The sequence below is a fragment of the Sciurus carolinensis genome, chromosome 18 (genome assembly GCF_902686445.1).
Source record: "Sciurus carolinensis chromosome 18, mSciCar1.2, whole genome shotgun sequence".
Taxonomy (NCBI): Eukaryota; Metazoa; Chordata; class Mammalia; order Rodentia; family Sciuridae; genus Sciurus; species Sciurus carolinensis.
In genome coordinates, this window is record NC_062230.1 from 8736195 (window position 1) to 8761351 (window position 25157).

The 25157-nt window shown below is 43.9% G+C and overlaps 2 protein-coding genes across 8 annotated transcripts in view; both read right to left on the reverse strand.

The window, feature by feature from the left end:
- The window catches only part of Zscan25 (zinc finger and SCAN domain containing 25), a 31841-nt gene extending 17068 nt beyond the window's left edge, over positions 1-14773 (reverse strand). For 2 of the 5 annotated variants that reach the window (XR_007106042.1, XM_047532851.1), the window contains exons 1-5: positions 14575-14773; positions 11621-12029; positions 10228-10429; positions 9553-9647; positions 8518-8641 (exon numbers count right to left, since the gene is read on the reverse strand). Coding sequence is in view for 4 of the 5 variants with exons in the window: in XM_047532851.1 (XP_047388807.1) it covers positions 8518-8641; positions 9553-9647; positions 10228-10429; positions 11621-12007 (808 nt within the window). In the remaining variant the exon portion in view is untranslated. Of the gene's footprint in view, positions 1-79; positions 3773-8517; positions 8642-9552; positions 9648-10227; positions 10430-11616; positions 12054-14574 lie in introns of those variants that run through there. The other 3 variants (XM_047532848.1, XM_047532849.1, XM_047532850.1) reach the window with 3 other exon arrangements.
- An 8197-nt stretch (positions 14774-22970) lies between these two features.
- The window catches only part of LOC124969861 (zinc finger protein 655), a 50182-nt gene continuing 47995 nt past the window's right edge, over positions 22971-25157 (reverse strand). For 2 of the 3 annotated variants that reach the window (XM_047532843.1, XM_047532841.1), the window contains one exon: positions 23120-23480. In XM_047532843.1, coding sequence (XP_047388799.1) covers positions 23308-23480 — 173 coding nt within the window. In that variant the 3' untranslated portion in view covers positions 23120-23307. Of the gene's footprint in view, positions 23065-23119; positions 23481-25157 lie in introns of those variants that run through there. The other variant, XM_047532842.1, reaches the window with a different exon arrangement.

The following is a 25157-nucleotide window of genomic DNA, read 5'->3' on the forward strand; positions in this document are numbered from 1 at the left end:
TTTTTAAAGTATATGAGTTTTTAAAAATCATTAATTGTATGTTTTGACATTAAAAGATTGTTCATCTTTTTAGGTGTAATAGTACTGTGGGGGGTTTTTTAACAGTTCTTACTTTTTAAAGGCACACACTGAAACATTTATAAACATCTGGAATGTGCTTCAGAACACTTCAGTGAGGGAAGAAGATAGAGAGGAAGGAGTGGGTACAGAAAACAAGATTGGCTATGTGTTTACAATAAAGTCAAATTATGACTACATGAGACTTCATTTACATATGCTTAAAATCTCCTATTATAAAACAGTCCTTATGAAAAGAAAGAAGGTAGCATCAAGGAAGTTCTGAGGACTGGCAATTCTGTTAGATTTTTATTTAAATAGCTCAAAATTTTAGATATCACTTTTGGAGAAAAGTCACTATGTATTAGTGGTGAACCACATCTCTGCCCTAAGATACAAGATTATTAACTTCCTGATAGAAGATTTCTCCTGAGTTTTCTTTCACACGTCCTAGACTTCCAAAAAAATTTATAGATAATAAACAGAGGTATGAAAAAGAAAAGTTTTTAAAGAACAGAAATGTACAGAAAACAACAAAATATTTGACATTTCAATGGGTATAAAAAACGAGATTTCTACAATTCCATGGAAAAAACTCCCTTTTAATGGAGGCTTTTTGGAGACATTGTCTACATGCTTTGGCCTCAGAGCAGACATGGAAGAGGCCAAATGGGCAGCGGCAAGGCTCAGCTCATTCTGAAGCTTCTCTCCAGAGATTCCAACTTGCTGAAAATCCAGAGGCCTGGTCAGCTAAGTACATGATCAAAGTGAATCAACCTAATCCAAGTAAATACAGACACTGATGCGGTGGTCTCCATGGTCCCTGCATGGTTTTGAGACACAGATTTCCTGAGAAGGCCACACTCAAGCCTCAGGACTTGGGTCCTGAGGACCAGAAGCCTCCCACTGGGTTTGGCTGGCGGGGGGCTGGCAATCTTGCCTAACTTGTCTGAGAATTGGGGGGTTAGGGGAGGCTGATTTTTCACGTGGACCTCTGCATTGCTCAGGAACAGCAGCGACCCATGTGGACGTCTCAGTAACACTTACACCCTGGTTTAGTGCAGTCTTGTGGGCCCAGCAGATGGGCCAGGAGGACCAGGAGGGTCATTTACTAAGTCAAAACTAAACACCATGGCGGTCTGCCAAGACATAGGTTATGAAAGCACATGTTCCAAAGTGGACTGTGTAATGCAACTGTTCGTCACTACCACTATCTCATTTACAGTGTAAAATGGGAAAAAATCTCTCAAAGAATATGACATTAGAGGCTGGGGTTGGGGCTCAGTGGTGGAGCACCTGCCTAGCATTCATGAGGCACTGGGTTCGATTCTCAGCACCACATATAAATAAATGGGTAAGATAAAGGTCCATCAACAACTTAAAAAAATATTTTTAAGAAAATGACATTAGGAGCCACTATCAGACATACGACATCTTGCAATTGTAATGGCACACAGTTGACAAAAGACAAATTTAGCAGCCAGTGTTCAAGGCACAGCGTCAGTGTCGCTGCAGTGCAACCCATGCTCATTATGCAGGATCTTAAACAGGAAGAAAACCCTCTGTAATGGCAAAATAATAAGAAAGTTCAAACACAGATGCAAATACTGCAGCTTCTTATTCTTAATGTTTTAAATGCCTACAAACATCTTTGTTTTCCTGAATTGGCACTCATGCAAAATAGGTCACTACCACCTCTTCATCGCCAGTTGGTGTTCAGGACCCCAAATATCTTGGGCGACAAAGGTCCAGATGAGAAGGACAGAGACTATTCAGTAAGAGGTAGGTGGTGAGTGCAAACCAGGGCAATAAGCCAACAGGACCAAGAAAACCTGCGAGGCCCAGAGGGCTTATGGGAATATCCACAGATTCTGAAGATCAAGGGCATTACTAAGACGTGAGATCTGCACGGTCAGGGATTCTCCCCTATCATATTCACTGATGTATCTCAAGTACCAGAAGAGGTCCAGGCACACTGCAGGGCCCAATTACTTATGAAATGAATCAGATAAGAACATACAGAAAAGCATTTTATATGTGTCATATAAAGTGCCATTGATATAGAGCGTTAATACTAGTTCATCTTTCAGACTCATTCAATCAGGTCTTTTTACAGAATGCAGTATTTTTTAAAAACATGTTCATGTTTATTCATGATCAATAGCAAAATAATAATTTCCCTAATAGCTGTTGTTATAGTACAAGGAATATGCTGGAATAGAGAAATTTTACAGATCAGGGTAGAATATTACAGTCAGAGACAAAAGAGGCTAAAATGAAGCAGAATAAAGGAGGCTGCCTGAGAGAAGCTTCCAGCTGGGTGGAGGCTGAAATGAGATCGAGCAGGGAGCAGGCTGGCAGACTGACAGACACCCTTGCAACACAAACGCACTTTGGAATCCTCTGTGACAACAAGGTCTCCTCTGTGTCCGTCTCATTCACCATGGTATTCTCGGTGCCGGGAGCATAGAAAGTGTTTAATAAATATTTGTAAATGGAAGAGTGTGGGGCAAGTCTGAGCTAATGTTCTCACAGGCAGGACAGAGGAAAATAAGGAAAATAAGTTTCAAGCTGCCAACCACTGACAAAATTCTGCCCCTACTACTGGACTTGGAGGTGTCTAAACACCCCACTGACCAGAAAAACTTTAGCCTGAACTAGAGTTGAGGATACTGTCTCCCTAAAGGTTACCAGAAAAACCATAGGCACCACTTAGGTAGGAGGTCCAGGCAACTGTGCCCTCTGGGAGCTCAATAAACCAGCCTTGTCCTCTGCCTGATTTGAGATCAATGGAAAGGAAATGTGTCAGAGTGCCTTTCTGCATGCCATTGCTGCTGTCCCTCAAGCCCATCAGAAAGATGCAGGGATTTCCTCCAGGTGGTGCCTCACTGCACGGGGGGCTCCAGGCGATGCTGGGTCTTCTGGTGCCGATTGAGGATGGATCTCTGGTTGAAGCTCCGTCCGCAGGCAGGGCAGTGGTAGGGCTTCTCTCCCGTGTGGATCCTCTGGTGTCGAACCAGTCGCTCCCCTTTGCTGAACCGCTTCCCGCACACCTGGCACCCGTAGGGCTTCTCCCCAGTGTGGGCACGCCGGTGCACGGCCAGGTTGGCATTCCTGCTGAAGCTCTTGCCGCACTCGCAGGTGTAGGGCTTCTCGCCAGTGTGTGTCCTCCGGTGCACCTGCAGGTGCTGTCTCCGGCTGAAGCTCTTCCAACAGTCCCCACACTTGTAAGGCTTCTCCCCTGTGTGGCTCCGCTGGTGGACCTCCAGGTGGTGTCTCTGGCTGAAGGTCTTCCAGCACTCACTGCACACGTAGGGCCTCTTTCCCAGGTGGGTCCTCTGGTGCTTCATGAGGTACTCCCTCAAGGTGAAGCCCTTCCCGCACTCCACGCAGCCGTAGGACTTCTCCTCTTCATGGGTTCGCTGGTGTCTGACGAGATTGGAGCTCCGACTGAAGCCTTTCCCACACTCAGGGCACTGGAAAGGCTTCCAGAAGGAGCCATGGGTTTTGAGATCCTCGGGTAAGGGGACACTGTGCTGTGGGGCAGGAAGTCCTGGCAGGGTGCTCCCTGATTCCCCAGGCTCCTGCTCACAGGCTCCTCCCAGCCCAGGTCCAGGGACAGGAGCTTCCCCAAACCTCTCAGACGACAGTCCAGCAAACACCCCTTTAAGGTCTTCCTGCTGGGGTTTTGCCTCCTTTTCCTTGCTCCCAATGCCTACAGGAGAAGAGAGATCAAGACTGAGTCCACGGTAGCTACCAAAGGCCATTTATGTTAGAGCTCTGCATCCAAGCATGGCTCACCAAGAGCAGCTTCTCTTCTCCCTGTAACAAAACTTCAACACCTTTTACTTCCATGGATCCTAAACTCACAACTTCCTTTACCTCTTACCACCTCCCTGCCTTTTACAGAATAGTCTGCCACATTTTAATACTCTCTCACTTAAAAGTCTGCTAATTCAGACTTTTCTTCAAAATCTAACTCAGTGATTTCCTGAGAAAAACACCCTAGTTATTCTCATCCCCTGACCCCTTCTGCATTGAGGTCCTCAATTAGTACTCAATTTATTCTGCACCTATTTACATGAGGCCTTGCTGCAAACGCTAATTTACATTCCTCCACATGTTCTGCCTTCTCCAAATAATTACAAACCCATTCCACATACCCTGCTCCCTCTGCCTCACCAGGTGCCATTAATCTGAGCCCCCCTGGAGCCTGGCAGGTGACTGCAGCAGGGAGATGCTAGCTGAAGTAATGAGCCCAATCAGTAACTGAAGTTCCAGCTGCAAACCAACTCTGTGCTGGCACAGCTACCAGGACTATCATATACCCAGGATCATAATTCCGCCTAAGAAAATAAATATAAGTTACATGTACACAGTATCTAGTTCATGTGCAGATTTCCCCAGGAGCTAAAGTTCATACATTGTACTTAGTTTTCCTATTCATAACACTTCAAAACTGGAAACTACCCAAATGAACCTTAATCAAATTAGTAAACAGACTGGAATAGTCTTACTGTGAAATACCACACATACACTCCATGAAAAACTAATTACAGCTCCACACCATGAGGAATGGTGGTCACATGTCCTTGTTATGAGACGCATGTTGAAGGATTTAGGAATGAAAGCTCAAGATGGCCCCAAATGGGCTGGGGATATAGCTCATTTGGTAGAGTGCTTGCCTAGGATGCTCATAGGTCCTGGGTTCAATCCCCAGCACCACAAAAAAAAAAAAAAAAAGATGGCTCCAATTTCAAAATCATTTTGAAAACACATTTTATAGATAAACATGGCAAATGTTAACAACTATTGAAAAAAGAAAAAATATGTGTGTTCACTCCTATACCCTAGTCTTTTTGTATGTTTGGAAGTTTTTACAGTAAATGTTTAAAATATAAAGCTGGAGGGAAATAAAATATCTAGGCAAATGAAAACACTAGAAGAAAAATGCATTAGTGGACAGAGGATGGACTGAACAATCAGAACTGGTTTTGAGATGGCACTGGCTACTCAACAGCTATGTGATTGGAAAAATCAATTAATCTTACTTTCTTCATCTTCGAAATGGATTGCAGACTCAGGAAGGTTCCTGTATACACGACAGTATGCCATGGTAGGTGATATGATTTTAGCCCTCAGACCAGGCACTGGTTCCCAGCTACTTCCAGAGACCCTCCCACTGGATCTCCAACTCAACAGATAGAGCCCTCCATTCTCCCTCCCCATTAAGAAAACACTGCCCTTCCTTCTGACAGTAGCACCAATTTTCAGGTCCATTAGCCAGGATCTCAGCCTCCTCCTTGACTCTACTCCCTCCTCTCCTCTGGCCAATCTGTGACCAATCCCCGAGACACGTCTTGGTGAACCACCTTCTTCACCACTGTCAAGCCTGATTTCGGCTCTCACCTGATGCCTATATCCTGCACCCCAGAGGTCAGCTGCAAAAACACTTTCACCACATTACTCGACACTGCAGACATTTACAAGAGCCCACAGTCCTCAGCTGGCCTCGCTCTACTTATTCACCCTCTCGCTCTCTCCTCTGAACACTCATCTTTCACGCCCAGGGCCTCCAGCTGGTGTGTGCACACACTACTCTCTGCGCCCATTATTCCAAATCAGCCTCCAAATTCCCGCACCAGCCCTACATCCCATCCTACTTGTCCCCTTGACTGCACTTATGATCCAGACCACAAGGTTGGCTGTTGGTCACTCTCTAATGAGGACAGGCCAAGCCATGAAGAGGAGCTGAGAACCCGCCTGGCCCAAGAGTTTCCCCGAACTCTTGTCCTCTTTACAAAAGAAGCAGCTGGGGCCCAGCTGCACCCTGCTATCATTGCGAGTTCTGGGATGACAGGGGACTGATTCCAGGAAGACCTGAAGGTTGGCACTGCTAGCAGATGGTACACTTGGGAAACAGATCACTGCACAAAGCAGGGGCTCCTGTGATGTGCCCCTGACAGAGGCACATCACGCCACCCAGCAGAAACACTTAGGGATGTGTGCCCAGGCTGTTTTGAAACACGGAGCTGGTGAGAGGACCAACACACAGCCAGGAGGAGGTAACACTGTGAGAGTGGGAGGACAGAACCCTCACCCGCACAGCAGCGTCACTGGCAGAGGCATATCCCTAAGGGGATGAGAAGCTAGGACTTCTGTCTGGGCACACCACAGGAGCCCCGGCTTTGTACAGTTATCACTGAAGTTTCCCCATTCTTAGCATTTTGACAATTGTGTACCTCTGTGTAAAATACATGAGCATCTTTTGCCACCCACATCACCTGGCCCTGGGCCCAGTCTCCAACTCCCCCCACCTGGTGCTCTTCCCTATTCCAAAATGACCATTGTCACATGCACCTGGCCTCTTCGCCTGATCTGTAAGACCCTGAAGGAAAGCATTTTAATTTTTCACTCTTCATAGTGACCAGTAAAACACTGGCCATATAGTAAGTGACAAATCTCTGTGGGTAAATAAATGAATGAATACTCACTGTCTTAAGAAGAATCACTTAATAATATTTGTACAAGTTCTGACCAACAAATAGATGAAAAAATGTTCAACACCATTTGTAATAAGGAAAATGTGAATCAAAAGTGCACTGAGATTTCATCTCTCACCAGTCAGAATGACAGTCATCAAGAATACAAAAATAATAAATGCTGGAGAGAATGTGGAGAAATAGGAACAACTTTTACACTATTGGTGGAACTGTAAATTAGTACAACCACTATTGAAATCAGTATGAAGGCCCCTCAAAAGACTAGGAATGGAACCACCACATGACCCAACCATACCACTCCTCGGTATTTATCCTAAAGAATTAAAGTGATCATGCTACAGTGATAAGTGCACACCCATGATTATAGCAGCACAATTTACAACAGCCAAACTATGGAACCAGGTGTCCATCAACAGATGAATGGGTCCAGAAAATGTGCATATGCACAATGGAGTTTTATTCAGTCATAAAGAAAAATGCAGAAAAATGGATGGAGCTTGAGACCATTATGTTAGGCAAAATAAGTCAAACTCAGGTCTCGGGTCAAATGTTTTCTCTCCAGTGTGGAAACTAGAGAGGAAAAAAATGAAAAGAAGGGGAGAGGGGAATCTCATAAAAATCCAAGGGAGATCAGGAGAGGAAAGGGACCAGGGGTGGAAGGCAGGGAGGGAGGGCAGTGCTGGGGAATGATACTGGCCAAATTACATTGTTCTATTGTGGGCAGGTGCAAATATGTAACAACAAATCCACCATTGTGTACAACTATAATGCACAAATTTAAAAATGTGGAAAAAAAATCAAAGTTGAGCAAACCCCTCTCCCCAAAATACAGTATTTGTACAATAATAAAAATATGTAACACACATATGTTTGCCACACATTTTGGCCTCACAATGCCATAAGGCCATGTGTAGTCAGTCCCATTTCATGACTGAGAAACTGAGACCTAGAGAGGCCAAGTGAGATGCCCACAGTCATGGTCAGTAAGTGATGGAGGCAGGATGGAGTCTCTGGTGTCCTGAAGGAAGCACACAACCCTCCTGCTCAGCCCTCAGTGTAGTTCAAGGTAAGAAAAGGTCAGGTGGGGTCTGTACAGATGAGTGGTCAATACACAATTTACAAGGTTGTGAAAGGAAAAAGAAAAGAATTAGGGGGAACAAAGCGGGGGGTGGGTTGTTCCCGGCCACGTTTTCTTCTTCTCCCACTGTTCTCATCCACAGAGTCTCCACACAGCTCCTGGCTCCCTGGTCCCCACACCTGCAGTGCCCTCTGCTGGCTTCCCCACAGGCCCTCACTCCTGCTCCTTCTTCCTCCGGGTTCCTATCTTACAAATGCAAGAGGCGTGAGGCGTGAGGCGTGAGGCTTCCTGAGGCTCAGCCAGGCCCTCCCAGTGCAGCCACAGGTCAAATCCGACACTACCGAAGGCAGAACCAGCAAGAATCTGCTTCCTCTATGACAAGCCCACACCAACCTGTCCCATTCCTAAATCACTACTGTGCACATACACGGACACACGGACACACACACACAATAAATGTGCCAACACTTTCCTGTATGTTAGTCCAGGCCACTTCCTGCCCCAATACAAAGCTACTATATGGGGCCTGCATTCAGGAAGCACTCAACAAACATCCTCTGAATGAGTACCATCAGGTGCTCCTTTTATGCTGTTTTCCTCTTGCTCTCAGGCAGCTAGGGACACACACAGTTGTCTAGGGATGCTAACGACTGACCTGTCTCATTAGAGCCAGAATAGCTGCCTCACGCTTTCCTGCTTCATTGTCTGGCTCCTGACACAGGAATGTACCAAGTCAGCTTACTAGCTGGCCTGGGTTCCTTCCTCGCCTGCCATGAAATCCCCTTCCTTTGTCAGCAGCACCAGAGTTAGGGCAAGATCCCTGATCCATAGCTTTCAAAACTCCTCAGTTTCTCACGTGTAGGGTGGGGACCGTCTTACCTGGAGAGACCCCGCAGTCCTGTGGTTCCACGTATTCCCCAAAGCAGTCAATCTGGGCTGGGGTCACATGCCTCCACTCCTCCTCAGGGAAAGTCAGGGCCATGTCTTTAAAAGTCCCCAACCCCTGAAAAAACAGAGTGCTGTGGATGAAGAGAGAGTCCCTAAGGAAGAGCCATCTTACAGCCATGGTCAACAGAGGGGATGACACAGGGCTGAGCAGAGCAAGAAGACAGGAGGCCATCCTCTAGATGCCCTGGGAGCTGAAACAACCCCCTTCTGACAGTTCAGTGAGAGAGTGATTGACTTGTTCGAGTCTCTACTTCAGCGGCTCAGCATCGAGTGCCACTCAGTCACCTGCACTCACTCCTCAGGCATCAGAGTCAGGGAGCTGCCACACACACTCTCAAGTCCCATTCAAGAAAGACACCATGTTAAAAGGAATGGGTTCTCATTTTCTCATTCACTACACCAGGAAGAAACTCCATGGCAGACGTGGTGGGTCTGACCAATTGGAAAAACACTGTCATTCCTCAACCCTGCAAACCACCTTGGAAAACAGGAATGGGGAATGGCCCAGACTTAATGCTCAAATATGGCTCTAGCTATAGGTAAGATATGACTTGCTTCTTTTTTTTTCTGCCAAATAATTCCTTTACTTCTCAAGGAAGTGCTTCAGTTAAGACTCCTCCCCTTCAGAAAAGTGCCCCACGTCCCTGGTCACACTGGGCACCTGTGGAAGGGACTTCAACTGGGGTGAGAGCATCCCATTATCCTCATGTGCAGCAGGTTTGCAAGTATTAACAGGGCCCCTGACTTGGGGTGGCAAGTGCAGACCCAGAGACACTGCTCAGGGCCCCAGGAGCCCCACGCCAAGTCAGCGGCCACCCTGCAGACATCTCCAGAGCAGGAGCAGTAGAAGCACCCAAAAGGACATCTATCTCTTGGTACCAGAGTCCCACCTACAGGGAATGTCTCAGTGTCTTCCTCCTCCTGGTAAGAGAAGTACCCACACAAAAGGGCAGAATTATGGCTCACCTGCTGTGCTCCTGCTGAAAGAAACCCAGCTGACATCTCTTGGTCTCTGGTGCTCACTGGAGGGAGGCCTGGACCCAACTGAAGAAGAGGGAGAGCTGAGGAGAAACAAAAAGCAGGAGAAAGATCGGTGCTGCTGTCAAATTCAAAGGATCCCCCACACAAAACACACAACCTCAGAAACCTGCAGACTCCAGAGAAAATTGCTCTCGTGCCACAATGACCCACACTGAGTGTTCCCTGCCCTGTCCTCAGCAGTGAAGACCATCCCAACCCTGTCAGGCTCCCTGGTCACACTCAGGAATAACTCCTTTGAGATTCAGTAACAAAAAAAGTAACATATTACTTTGAGAGGTGTGATTCGTGTTCCCACTTAATAAATATTCCACCATCAGTTGCACGGTTCCTGGTACATTCTAGAAAGGATGTGAGGAGGGAAGGAAGTAGAAACAATAAAAGAACATTATTCCAGACATGCCTTCCAGAAACCAGAGTCAAGGCAGAGAACATGATTTTGTCTGTTTCCTGCTGAGGTCAAGGAAATAACCAGGAATACTCAGAATTAGACCTTGTAGGTAACGGTTTTATCTACTGCTGGGTTTTTGAAGGACAGGGGTGGTGAGGGTTGATCACAGAGCGGTTTTCCGTGCCCTTTCATCTTTGCTGTCTGCATCTTACCCTGCTCTTGGAAGGCCTGCGTCCCATCTCCAGGGTCCTGACTCAGCTGCTCTTCTGTTCTTTGGTCTAGGACTTGAACTCCTTCCCCATGGGGCATCCCCCACTCAGGCTTGACCTCCACTGGCTCCAGGTGGACGCCTGGCTCCCAAGCACCTCTGCCGAGGGCTGTCTTTTGCTGTTCTCCCTGCATGTGACACGGAACCTAAGAAAAATTCCCAGCACCAATTAGAATGGGGCTTGGTCAAAACTGCTCTGAAGGGAGATGAATTAAAACCTAAAAGGAGAACCATTATGGCTTCAGGGGAGCTGAAGGAAAAGTCAGATGAGCTCTTCCTCCAACATCAGTGAGGAAGTGAAAAGGAAGTGACATTCCTTTTATCAGGCCCTGAGCAACCTGTCTCTGTCCATGCTTTTTTTTTTTTTTTTTTTTTTTTTTTTTTGCGGTGCTGGGGATCGAACCCAGGGCCTTGTGCTTGCAAGGCAAACACTCTACCAACTGAGCTATCTCCCCATCCCCTGTCCATGCTATTTGACAAGGCTTCCTCTATCTATCTGCCTTGACACTGATCAAACTTCCCATGAATGCTATCACAGAGAACCCAAATACTGTCCTGCTGAGAACTTAAGCACAATACACTCACTACTAGAAAATAAATTTCCTAGTTGTAAAAGCAAAAATTTTTAAACTGCTAAGCCCAGACACCATAGTGAATTAGCCAGTGAAAAATAGCAGTTCTACAAAGAGCAGGAACAACCAGGAGGACTCGCACTGAGACACACTCACAAAAGCAAAGTGCTTCCTGGTCCACTTTTAAGCTCCTGTGTGGGAGGGAGGCTGGGCCACAGAATGATGCCCCTTGCCCTCCTTTCCCAGTCATGAGTCAGGTGACTGTACCACATAGTGACAGCAACATGGCCAGAGTCCCAGGGCAACATTTATGGTGCAGAGTCACTTGATGTCATCAGAACAGCACTAGGAGTCCTAGGAGTTGATGTGGTCAGCATGGAAACAGCACAGATATGGGCAACTTTTAGGAGAAATATTCACCATTGGGTTCCCTATACTCCCACAGGCATCTCCCCCAAGGCAGGGCTAGAGACCCTAAAAACAATCACAACTGCTTTCTTAGGACCTGAGGCTCACAAAGGAATCAGGGCCAGGCCCTGCCCTGATACCTAAACAGGAGCACCAGGCCAGGCCCATCAGCACACCAGCATCTTCCCTGGGAACAGCTCTTCTGGCTGAAAAACCCCACCACTCTCCAGAAAGTTCCCCAGGCAGAGTGGAGGTTCTAAGCCTCATCCAGTCCACTGCTTCCTCAAACCTCTCAATTCTTTAGAACTCCCTTCCCACGGCAACAGAGAAAGACCCGGATACCCTCTTCTCACCCACCGCCTTGGCCTCCAGCGCATTCTCCATCAGGTCCTCCACCATGGTCACCAAAGCCTTGCCACTCTCCAGGCTGTGCTCCCGGATCCAGGCATAGAACTCCCGGGGCAGGATGGTCAGGAACTGCTCCAGCACCAGCAGCTCCAGGATCTGCTCCTTGGTGTGCAGCTCAGGCCTCAGCCACCCGCGACAGAGCTCTTGGAGCTCCCTGAGGGCTTCCTGGGGACCCGCTGCCTCCTGGTAGCGGAACTGCCGAAACCTCAGACGAAAAGTCTCAGGACTAGAGTCTTCCCTTGCCCTGCCCCATGGCAACTCTTTCTCCAGTTTCACCACAGGAACTCCCATTTGCTGCTGAGGATCTTCCGCCATCCCTGAACGCTCTTTAAGCATCTTCACACTTCCTCTCAGGAGACTGAGAATGATAGCATAAATTACCCTTTTTGAGAACACAAGACACATGAAAGGTCAGACCATCCTACCTGTGTCTACATCAACGAACATTCTGCTAAAGAACATGGTAATGACCTGCTATGATGCATTTTCAAAAGGCTAAACATATGTCCTGAAAATCAAGTCAGTGAAACTATTTGCCAAGCACCTCTTAGATACAGAGAATAAATAGAAAATACATAAGAGTTAGCTTACACTCAAAAGTAGCTTAAGACCTCAGTGGAGAGACAACACAACAATCAGGGACTAATATAAACTGGACTATAATTAGGTTAGTCAGCAGGACCCACTCTTTCAATACCCAAGGAAACATACATTCAACACACACACACACACACACACACACACACACACACAGTCACATACCACATAACAGTGGTATATATGATAGTGGTCCCCTAAGATTATAATGGACCTGAAATTTTTCCATTGACTAGTAAAAGCATAGCTTACTTACTACTAATTATAAATAACTCTGTTATTAGCTCATGTATTTACCAGTCTATACTTTTAATTGCTCCATTCAGAGTACCCTCCTTCTACTATTAAAATTAAAAAGTTATATACTATAAAACAGTATGCTGTGTTGTGCCAGCAGCAATCTCATATATCTTGTGTTTCCCACATCTCTTATTGTATCCTAAGGCAAGGTCCAGGTCTGTGACATCATATTCAATGATATTCAAATAACAATGCATTTCTCAGGATGTGTCTCCATGATTAAGCAATGCATGATTCTGTGTGTGTGTGTTGTGTGTCTCTGTGTGTGTGTATGTGTGTGTGTGTGTGTGTGTGTAAGTATACATACCTTCCCAGGCATGCATAAACAAGAAAAAAACAAGGACTCTGTCTTCTTGAAACTCATACTAATGCAGCAGACAGAAAATATATCAAATGAAGAAAATACATAAAAATTGCAAGTGAGGACAAGTTCTAGAAAGGCAATAATAAGGTACTGTTAGTGGAGACAATGGACTTGAGGTTGAAGAGGTTTTTATTGTTGTTTTGTTTTTTGCAGTATCAGCAGCAAGACTATATATTACAACATTATTTGCTTGGATTCCATTACAGTTACAAAATTTTATGCTCATCTAGCACTTTTCAGCTCAGAATATCAGAATGCTCTAATTACATGACCCTTGAAACACGCAGGGAACAGCAGGGAACATACTTAAGTTGAGACCTAGAGGACAGAGAGTGAGCCAGTCATTCAAACATCATTCCAGGCTAGAAATAACTCTGCAAGTTCAAGAGCAAGTCAAAGTCCAGTGTGGCTTTAACAGAGTGAGTGAGGGGCAGAGGTGCATAAGAAAAGTTCCCAGAGCCAAGCAGAAATCGGATTACTCAGGGTCTGGGCCACCATAAGAATTATGGGCTTTACACTTATGTCTTAGTTTAGGGGGAGCTACATATTTTACAAGTCATACTGCCTGTGTGCCAACAAGAATAGAATGCGTAAAAAGGGAAGTGGTATTTCAGGAGGTTCAAGCAAAGGATGACAGGTCTTTAGGTCAGGGTGGCGACAAAACAGACAAAAATCAAAACATTTTGGAGGCAAACTTAATAAATTTGCTAGTGGTTTGAATGTGATGGTGTGCTTGGCCTAAAAAAGACAATGGACATGGTTTAGACAATACTCATGTTTATGGAAAAAAAAACTCAAGGACTGTATTTATGACTAATTATATGACAGGTTATTTTAGTTTCTGTTCTGTGGAAAGTGTAAAGCATTCCAACAAAAGGTAGACTTTTTTTTTTTTTTTTGCACCCATGTTGTTGATTGCTAAATGTAATAGTCTGATCATGATGCTGAATAAATGTGTCTTAAAAAAAAAAAAAAAAGACAATGGAGCAACATATATGCCAAGGTCTGCCTCCCAAAATACTTGGTAATATGAAAAACATGGGGAGTTAAAAAGGGAAAGATTAAGTCCAAGCACTTCTGAGAAAGAAGCTGGAAGTAGACTGGAGGATGAGTCCTACTAATCTCCAGGGGGAGCAAATCCGGAGGCCCTAAGCTAGGGAGACAGATCTCAAATCCAAAGGAACAGGAAAGGATAACGGTTTGTTAGGACAGATCACCCCGATTAGTGCAGAGAATAAGCAACTAGATGGGCGTTTGTGCACTTAACCACCACCCTTCCACCGATTTTACCTTTCGGGCTACCGTATGTATTTCCTCTGCTGCATCAAATTTCTCTTTCATGACTTTCTAGCTATTGCATTGGTTCACTCCACTAATGCATTTACTGTTCTATAGATGCAACCGTGTACTAGTGGCTCCGTCTACCCGATCCCCCTGTAGGCAAGAGAGAGCCTCATTCATCTTTCATTTCTGCATTTGACAAACAGAACGGTTTCCAGCCGTTCCTTAGGTGGCTGTACTACGTCCTATCCTAATTACTTTCGCTTTCCCAAGAGTTCTGCCTTGCTTGGCGACCTCCCGGGGTTCGTGGACGACCTACGTTAGGCCAAGCCAGGCCGGGCAGGATCAGCCGGGCTCCTACCTGAGTCGACCGCGGCGCGGACGTGCGGATCCCGACTCGCGGGGCCTCCGCGCCGGAGCTCGGCCCCGCTGTCCGTCCACGGCCTCGCCCGCCGCCCGCAGCCCGCCGAGGGCCCGGCCCGGCCCGGCTCCAGCTCACCCACCGCCGGGCACCAGCGCCAGGTTCGCCAGTGCCCTCAGCGGACCGGAAGTGAGTGGAGAGCGCTGTCAGACAGGTGCGCCCGGAAAGGGCCCCTTCCGTTTCCCCTCTAGGACTCCTGGAGGTCTCGGAGGTGCGTCTCGATAGTTGCTCGTCCGGACTTGGCGAGACTACCAGAGGCTGCTCCTCCTGGACTGGCTGCTAGGCTTTCAGTGACCAGGTTCCATTGCATCTGCTTCCCCGCCCGTGGAGAGGGCTCGGTGCATTGCCAGACATCTCGCTGGACACAGCGCTTCTCTCGAGGGGCGTTAGTTTGTCGATCAACACGTTTCAGTTCTGCGCCGCTAGTGCTTTGTGCGAGACGTAGGGGCAAAGGGGGAGGGAGCGAGGACTGGACAGTATGGGTTCATATTCCAGGGCCGTGGACCCCGGGGTGTTGGGTCGGGGAGAGTTACTCGGGGAAGGCTTCCTGGAGGAACGGGCACCTGCGCTCAGTTTTGGAAGGTGAACCCAAAAGTGTTTCCACAAGAGGGAGCACAGGGAGCCCAGAGAGTGCAAAGGGATCGATTGCATTTCCACACCCCAGAGCGCGAGAGCCGCAGGCTACACTGGCAAATCACTCAGCATTTGGAAAGCTGCCAAAAAGCTTGAAGGCGGGAAGGGACAGATTTTAGAAGGAGGCTGCGGAGAAACCCTCCAGAAAAACTGAATAACAGAGCAGGAAGGGATCATGAGACCACTGAGTGATCAGGCCAGATGGCTTAAATAATGCAATCCAGGAGTGAAAAATTGAAACAGAACTGAGAATAGAAATTGCAAGAAGGGTTTAGGTGTGAAACTTATTGGGAGGTATAATTGGCAAGGCTGGAGAATTGATTGGAGTTGGAGGTTGATTGAAAGGGTGGAGTTAGCCTCGCGGTGGCGATAATTCCAGCAACTAGGGAGGCCGGGACATGGAAGATCACAAAGTTGAGGCTAGCCTCAGCAACTTAGTGAGGCCCTAAGCAACTTAGTAGACTCTATTCCGAAAAAAATAAAAAGGACTGGAGATGTAACTCAATGGTCAAACGCCCCTGAGTTCAATCCCCAGTACCAAAAAGAAAGGAGAAGGAGAAGAAAGAAACGATGGAGTTATTTAATAGGCCACATCTTATAAGAATGGACAAGCAGTTTGTCACCAAGAAAGATAAAGTGTTGGGTCCATACCTTACACCACAGGCAGAGGGTGGAGGTGGACAGGAGCCAAAATCCAAATGGATCAGAGATTAAAAAAATAAAACATGAAACTTTAATAATAAAGAATTCTTGTATAACTTTGAAAGGAGAAAGTTCTAATTATGATCCAGAAGACATGAAAGATGGGCACATTTTACTCTATCAAAATCAAAAACTTTGGCCCAAAAAATCAAAAGACAAATCATGGAGAAAACACATTACAGGGGGAGAAAAAAAAGGTTAATTTCACTAATAGATGAAGAGTGCCTAGAATTCACAAAAAAAAAAAAAAAAGGCTAACAACCCATACGGGAAATGAGCTCACAGGAAAGAATACTAATCGTTGCTAAACATATGGAAAATATGCTGGATTTCACTGGTAATATGAGCAATGCAAATTAAAACGGTACTGGGATGCAATTTCTTACCCAATTTGCCAAAAAGAAAAAAAAAAATCAACACTGTGAGAGGAAAGGCCTGTTAAGTTAATTACAAAAGCATTTACTCTTTGAGGAAATTCTGGGAGTTTATTCTACAGGTACACACACACACACACACACACACACACTTACAGGCTTACTGCAGCATTGTTAATAGTGCAAAAGAGTGGAAACAAAAGTATCCAACAAGGTACTGGATAAATAAACCAGGATATATTCACATAATGCAGCTCAATATACAGCTATAAAAAGGAAGCACCAAGATCACTAAGGTATAAAGTATCAAAAACAAGAAACTGAAAGTGTATCTGATACATGTATCAATACTGTAATATGTACACCTAGCTAATGTAGATATAATAAAAGGTAAAAATGGGCTGGGGATATAGCTCAGTTGGTAGAGTGCTTGCCTCGCAAGCACAAGGCCCTGGGTTCAACTCCCAGTACTGCAAATAAATAAATAAATAAATAAATGGTAAAAATAAGAATATTTCATGGGGCTGGAGTTGTGGCTCAGTGGTACAGTGCTTGCTTGGCACGTGCAAGGCCCTGGGTTCAATATTCAGCACCATATATAAATAAATAAAAAATAAAAGATCCAAGGACAACTAAAAAATATATATTTTTTTTTAAAAAAGAATATTTACTTGTTATTTGGGCACTGTGGCCCATGCCTGTAATCCCAGTGACTTGAGAGGCTGAGGTGGGAGGATCGCAAGTTTGAGGCCAACATCAGAAATTTAGCAAGACCCTGTCTCAAAATTAAAATAATAAGAAGGGCTAGAAACGTAGCTCAGTGTGGGTTCAATCCCCAGTACCAAAAAAGAAAAAGAAAGAATACTTTCTTGTCTTAGCACAAAACTACACAGGGTAATTCTATTTACGCCACCCTAGTATGTAAGATAGTGTCCCCCAAAGCCTCGGTATTAAAGACTTTAGCCCACAACTTGGCATTTTTTTATATATTTTTTACTTTTACAGACTGCATTTTGATTCATTGTACACAAATTGGGTACAACTTTTTGTTTCTATGGTTGTACAGGATGTAGAGTCACACCATTTGTGTAATCATACATGTAAAGATGTCTCATTCCACTATCTTTCCTACCCCCTTCCCCGCCCCCATTTCCCTCTACACAGTCCAAAGTTCCTCCATTCTTCTCTTACTCCCCCAGCCCAATTATGTATCATCATCCACTTAATCAGGGAAAACATTTGGCCTTTGGTTTTCTGGAATTGGCTTATTTCACTTAGCATGATATTCTCCAATTCCATCCATTTACCTGCAAATGCCATAGTTTTATTCTTCTTTATGAATGAACAATATTCCATTGTGTATATATAACATAATTTCTTTATCCATTCATCTATTGAAGGACATCTAGATGGGTGCAAGCTCTCTGGTCTAATTCCTAGGTCCTTGATTCATTTTGAGTTGAGTTTTGTGCAGGATGAGAGATAGGAGTTAAATTTCATTTTACTGCATATGGATTCCCAGTTTTCCCAGCACCATTTGTTGAAGAGGCTATTTTTTTCCATTGTATGTTTTTGGCACCTTTGTCTAGTATGAAATAACTGTATTTATGTGGGTTTGTCTCTGTGTCTTCTATTCTGTACCATTGATCTGCCTGTCCATTTTGGTGCCAATACCATGCCATTTTTCTTACTATTGCTCTGTAGTATAGTTGAAGGTCTGGTATTGTGATACCACCTGCTTCGCTTTTCCTGCTCAAGATTTCTTTGGCTATTTTGGGTCTCTTATTCTTCCAGATGAATTTCATGATTTCTCTCTATTTCTATGAGGAACATCATTGGAATTTCAATTGGAATTGCATTGAATCTGTACAGCACCTTTGGTAGTATGGCCATTTTGACAATATTAATTCTGCCTATCCAAGAACATGGGAGATTGTTGCCACCCGCAGCAACAATCCCGCGGGAATTTATTGGAGGCAGACTGGGAATGAACTACTTCTATTATCTAGGCTGCTTGTTTGCTTGCTTACTAGTTTATAGAGAAAGAGAGGCTTGCTTGCTTTTAGAGGTCCTACGCTTTCAGAGAGGCTATCGCTTTCAGAGAGGCTACTTCTTAGAGGTCTGCTGCTTCTTCTTAGAGTTGCATCTTAGAGGTGCATTCAGAGGTGTACTCTAGAGGTGTGTATCAAAGGTGCTCCCTATAGGTGCATTTCTTAGTCCTCCTCCTGGGTGAAGAGAATGCCTTATATACACTAAGGCAGCCAATCAGTTTAGGATTAAGTAGCACGGTTGGAGCATGCGCCAGGGTAACAATTAAGAAAGAATGAGGAACATCTGTTGACCACTAGCACAGAAGAGACATCAACCAATCAGGCAAAGGTAGATCATGCCATGTTAACACTAATTATGCGCCACCTCTTGGCCCAACGCCAGTCGCCATCTTAGAGCTCTCTATAGGAGATCTTTCCATCCTCTAAGGTTTTCTTCAATTTTTTTCTTTAGTATTCTGTAGTTCTCATTGTAGAGGTCTTTCACTTCTTTTGTTAGATTGATTCCCAAGTTTTTTTTTTTTTTTCTTTGAAGCTATTGTGAATGGAGTAGTTTTCCTAATTTCTCTTTCAGAGGATTCATCACTTATGAATAGAAATGTCTTAGATTTATGAGTGTTGATTTTATATCCTACTACTTTGTTGAATTCATTTATTAGTTCTAGAAGTTTTCTGGTGAAGTTTTTTGGATTCTCTAAATATAGAATCATGTCATTCGCAGTGATTGCTTGAGTTCTTCTTTTCCTATTCGTATCCCTTTAATTTCTTTGATCTGTCTGATTGCTCTTGCTAGAATTTCAAGGACAATGTTGAATAGAAGTGGTGAAAAAGGGCATCCCGGTCTTGTTCCAGTTTTTAGGGGATTGCTTTCAGTTTTTCTCCACTTAGAATGATGTCAGCTGTGGGTTTAGCATAGATGGCCTTTACCATGTTGAGGAATGTTCCTACTATCCCTATTTTTTCTAGTGTTTTGAGCATGAAAGGATGCTGTATTTTATCAAATGATTTTCAGCATCTATTGAAATAATCATATGATTCTTAACTTGAAGTCTATTGATGTGACAAATTTCATTTATTGATTTCCAGATGCTGAACCGACCTTGCATCCCTGGGATAAACCCCTCTTGATCATGGTGCACTATTTTTTTAATGTGTTTTTGTATGCAGTTCACCACAAGTTTGTGTCTATGTTCATCAGGGATATTGGTCTGAAGTTTTCTTTCCTCAATGTGTCTGTCTGGTTTTGGTATCAGAATGATATTAGCTTCGTTGAATGAATTTGGAAGAGTTCCCTCCTTTTCTATTTCCTGGAATATTTTGAGGAGTATTGGTATTAGTTCTTCTTTGAAGGTCTTGTAGAACTCAGCTGAGAATCCATCTGGTCCCAGGTCTTTCTTGCTTAGTAGGCTTTTGATGGCTTCTTCTATTTCATTGCTTGAAATTGATCTGTTTAAATTATGTATGTCCTCCTGATTCAGTTTGGGTGGATCATATGTCTCTAAAAATTTGTCAATGTCTTCAAGATTTTCTATTTTGTTGGAGTATAGATTTTCAAAGTAGCTTCTAATTATATTATGTATTTCAATGGTGTCTGTCGTGATATTTCCTTTTTCATCAAGAATTCTAACAATTTGAGTTTTCTCTCTCCTACTCTTCATTAGTGTGACTAAGGGTTTATCAATTTTGTTTACTTTTTCAAAGAATCTACTTTTGGTTTTGTCAATTTTTTTAATTGTTTGTTTCTATTTCAATTTCATTGATTTCCTGTCTTCTACTACTTTTGGTGTTGATCTTAGCCCCTTCCTCTTCCGTTTACTCAAACAAAGAAAGGGACTGGGTCTATATAGGTTATCTTGAGGGGTGGGCTAGTGAGCACATTGGTTTTCTTAGGCACTCAGAGAAATTTGGGGTCTGTTCCATCAATCAGTGATGGCTTAGGAATTTGATTTTCTGGGTCAAGTGTCTGCAGATAGTGTCTGGAGAGGATCTGCTTTTGAAGAGGATGAATGCCCTCTAGGGACGCTCACTTTAGGGGTGATAAACACTTCCTCCCCATCTGTAGTCGGCATCTGGAAAACCTTTGTCTCGGGAGATGAAGGGTGTCGGTGCGTGGCCTTCTTTTTCCCAGGCCACATTATCTTGGGGGCTTTTTATTTTCCATATCTAATAATGTACATGTTTGATTGTATGAATGGTGTGACTCTACATCGTGCACAACCAGAGAAATGAAAAGTTGTACTCCATTTGTGTACAATGAATCAAAACCCATTCTGCTGTTATGTGTAACTCGATAGAACAAATAAAAATTTGGCCTCTTTATATACATATATATATATATCTTCCTTTTTAATTCCTCTGTCACAACTAAGGTGTCTTTGATACTGCCTCCTTGGCACTCTGCCTACCCTCTTGCCTATTCTCTTGGAGAACTCCTACTAAATACAATGGAATCACTCAATTGGGTCTCCATGTTTATTGGTTATTCTTTCATTTGAAAATCACCTGTGGGCTAGGGTTGTGGCTCATTGGTAGAGCATTTGCCTGGCATGTTTGAGGCCCTGGGTTCGATCCTCAGCACCACATAAAAAAATAGTCTTTAAAAAAACAGAAAATCAATCATGTGGTTCATTGTTGTGCTCAGTCTGGTTGATGCCATCTATTACAGCTTATTCTTTCACTCTAACTACTGCATAGTATCTTATTGTATGAGTACATCAAAATATACTACTCCATTCTATAGAATTTGGGTTACTTCAAGTCTGCGGTTATTGGGAATGGTGCGGCTGTGCATGTCATTGGGTGAGTACATATGCACACTTCCACTGAGTGATCGACAAGGAGGGTTGTGGAGCTGTGTGGTGGTACAACTGTACTGCTGTACTCTCACCAGCCATGTGTATAAATTCTAGCTGTTCCACATTTGGGTCTTTGTTCTCTTAAGTGACTTTTCTTTTTTTTTTTCTTTTTTTGCGGTGCTGGGGATCGAACCGAGGGCCTTGTGCTTGCAAGGCAAGCACTCTACCAACTGAACTATCTCCCCAGCCCCTTTTTTTTCTTTTTTAATGGCACTAGTGATTGAACCCAGAAGGACTCTACCATTGAGCAACATCCCCAGTCCTTCTTTATTTTTTATTTTGAAATAGGGTCTCACTAACTTGCTGAGGCTGGTCTTCAACTTGTGGTCCTCCTGCCTCAGCCTCCTTAGCAGCTGGAATTACAGGTGTGCAACACCATGCCCAGCTTTTTTTTTTTTTTAATGATTTTTGTGTGTAGTGTTATGATATGGTAGTTTTAATTTGGGTTTCCCTAATGATCAATGGAATTAAACATTTTATATGCCTATTTTCTATATTCATATCTATATTCATATTTTCTTTTCCCAGAAAAATCTATTTAAGCTTTTTGTTTTTGTCTTTTTTTTTTTTTGTACCAGGGATTGAACACTCAACCTTAGGGACACTCAACCACTGAGCCACATCCCCAGACCTTTTTAATATTTTATTTAGAGACAGGGTCTCACTGAGTTGCTAAGTGCCTCACTAAATTGCTGAGGCTGGCTTTGAACTTGCAGATCCTCCTACCTCAGCCTCCAGAGCCGCTGGGATTACAGGTGTGCACCACCTCTTTTGCCCATTTTTTATTCAGTTGTATCTTTTCCTTACTGTGGTGTTCCTTATGTCGTTTGACTGGGGGTCCATTGCCAGATATATGTATTGCTAATATCTTCTGCCACTTCATGGCTTACCTTTTCACTCTCTTAAGTTTGCCTTTTGATGAAAAGAAAGTTCTAAATTTTAATTAGCCTTAAGCAAGACCTTAATGTAGCTAAATTAATTTTTTTCTTTCTTATTGTTATTTTTGTGTGCATTTATATTTTATCAACCTACTCTCTCATTCTTGAGAGCAGCATTAGCCTTTTCCAAATTACTCTATGATATCAGAAGAGGAAGCATAACTGTGTACCTTTAACTTTCTAACTGTAATGTCTTATCTGTAATAAAAGCATTCTGGAAGAAAAGCATACCGAAGTATCTGCAAAAAGAAATAAAGAAGCATTTAGTCCTGGTTTTGACAGGAGGGTTGTATTAGGTGTTAAGAATGGGTGACGTTTCAGTTGGGATTGTGGAGATGAACAGGATTTTCCCAAGATGGAAGGAATGATGAAGGACACTGGAATCAGAGATGGGCACTCAGAAAAGCACCAACATTCAATGAATGAGATATGCTTGAAGAATGTCAATATATTTAATGTCCCTCAAATTCATACCAATAAGAAAGAGATTTGCAGCCTGGCCACAGTCAAGAGGCCCAATCTGAACCCAGGAAGGAGGGAGAAAGTGCCCGTATGCTGGGGGCTCACTTTCCTGTGCTCAGGCTTCCAATCTCAGGAGCTCAATCTTGGGGAAGATTTTACCTTCAACCAGACTCAACCCTTCCCCCAAACATATATTTAAGAAAAATTTTTTGCACTGAGTCACAGTTTTATCCAGGATGTCACTTTTTATAATGTCATCCACTCAAACAACTTCTCCTGCAGTTTTAGTCTGGAAGGTTTTTGTTCTACTAAAACCCCACTTCACTTGCTCATCTTGTGATATTCTTCCCCTCCTGGACTCTAGGCTTGGTTTTTGAGGTATGGATCAAAAAATTACCCTTTCACTTATTTAAAACACCTGCAAAAAAAAAAAAAAAAGTAATAATAATCACTCCGGAATCTTAGAAGAGTTCAAAGAATTTTTAACAGATTTCAGACACCAGCAAGATAGACTGTCTGTGAGGACCAGGGCACAGAAGGTTGGCTTGATGCTTAAGAAACTCCTCAAAGGCAGTGGAGACTAGCGGAGGAGGAGGAGCTGCATACACCTGCAGGCTTCACTCACGCGGCTTCCAGAAGGGTAGAGAGACCACATCCAGGGCTAGATAACTGTTTCTTCCCGCAGCCGTGTCTCCTTTTGTACCCAGCTCAGTTTTCCTCCCAAGTTCTCCAGCTTCTCCAAGTGTGGGGTCCCCTGGACATCATCAGTACTCTGGTAAATGGACAACAAGCGACATCTAAGGCAGATTTTTCCTTGAGAAAGGCAGATGGCACCTAGGTAGCAGCAAAAACATGAGTCAGATCAGAGACAGAAAATGTCAGGCTCTGTGCTGTAGACTGGAGGTCAGGAGTTCCCTCCTGTAATGTGAGTCCTTGGATCTCCCCTCCATGGTCCTCCCCTCCATGGTCCTCCCCTCCAAAAGAGTATTACAGAGACAGAAGGGGAAACAGAAGGTGTCGTAAGACAAGGAACACAAACAGGTGGATAAAAATCACAGGACCTGGGCTGGGGATATAGCTCAGTTGGTAGAGTGCTTGCCTCACAAGCAGGAGGCCCTGGGTTCAATCCCTAGCACTGCAAAAAAAAAAAAAAAAAACAGGACCATGGCCAGAGCTGAACAGCATCACAGCAATTGTCTACCAATAAAATGTGAACAAAGAAGCTTTAGAGAGGGGAAGACCCACCAGAAAACCCAGGCTCTTGTTTTCTAATTCAAGAGCCTGAAGAAAGTAAAAGAGAGGACAAGGACAATCCATGACCATAAGAATAAATGGAGCAGTTGGGGTTTAGCTCAGTGGTAGAGGGCTTCCTAGCATGCATGAAGCCCCGGTTTCAAGAAGAAAGAAGAAAAGAAGGAGGAGGAGGAGAAGGAGAAGGAGGAGGAGAAGGAGGGGGAGGGGGGAAAGAACAAATGGAGAGCTCTTACACAAGTAATAAATGTGGTATTAAGGTTAAGGTAAAAGACATATTTTATTTTTTCATTAGAGCAGACCAGATACTCTCCTGCTAAAAACAGCAAAAATTCTAAATAAAATATTACTTTAAAAACTTATTTTTAAATAAACCACCAAAGTGAAAGATAGTTAAGCACACATTCAGCTACATTTTGGAGATACGCACCCAACTCAGGTGACCATGAGTTTTCATTCTGTTGGCCATTTGAGGATAGAAAACAGGAAGAAGAAAAAAAACCAGGGCCTACTCAAAATAGGGACTCTAAGCATCTACTATATTAAGTTGGAACTCCAAAGTGACCCACATTGACTGAGAACACATGAACACAGGCTGGTTATTATGTGGATCTGCAGCTAAGTTCACAATACCTAAGGATTTTGTTTGTGATCGTAGGCTGTTTACAAACCCAAGCACCAGGCAGAATCAACTACAAATCTCTGGGGAAGAAACACTTTAAATTCAGGTGTCAAAGACTCCACAGATAAAATTCTATGGGAATGAATTCACAGTGGGAAGAACACACATACACAGACCCCTTAAACAAGACACTACCACAAGAGGCTGCAGAAATGGTAGAAAGCAGACTCAGACCTGCAAATAATTCAGTTAGTAAATTTATGAGATGCAGAATGTAAAATAAGTATGTTTTACATTTATGATAAAAAATTTATTGTCGGGGTTTCGGCCGGACCCCTGGCCCTAGGTGTGGCAAGGCTAAGATGGCGCCTGGCAGTGAGCCAGAGCAGTTAACTTTTGCACAAACAACTGACATTATTTTGAGGAAGTTCCAGGGATTGGCTAAGCTCCCTGATGGACAGTACAGGTCCACTATATGCCTGCCTTCGCTGCCTGTATCTGTGAATGCTCTCCCCTCGTGCGAAAATGCTGATTGGTTACAAGTACTGTATATATTGGAGTGTAAGTTCCACAAAGAGGGAGAACAAAGAAAGAACTATGAGGAAGAAGCGCGCAAAATAAAGAGCTCAAAAGAACCA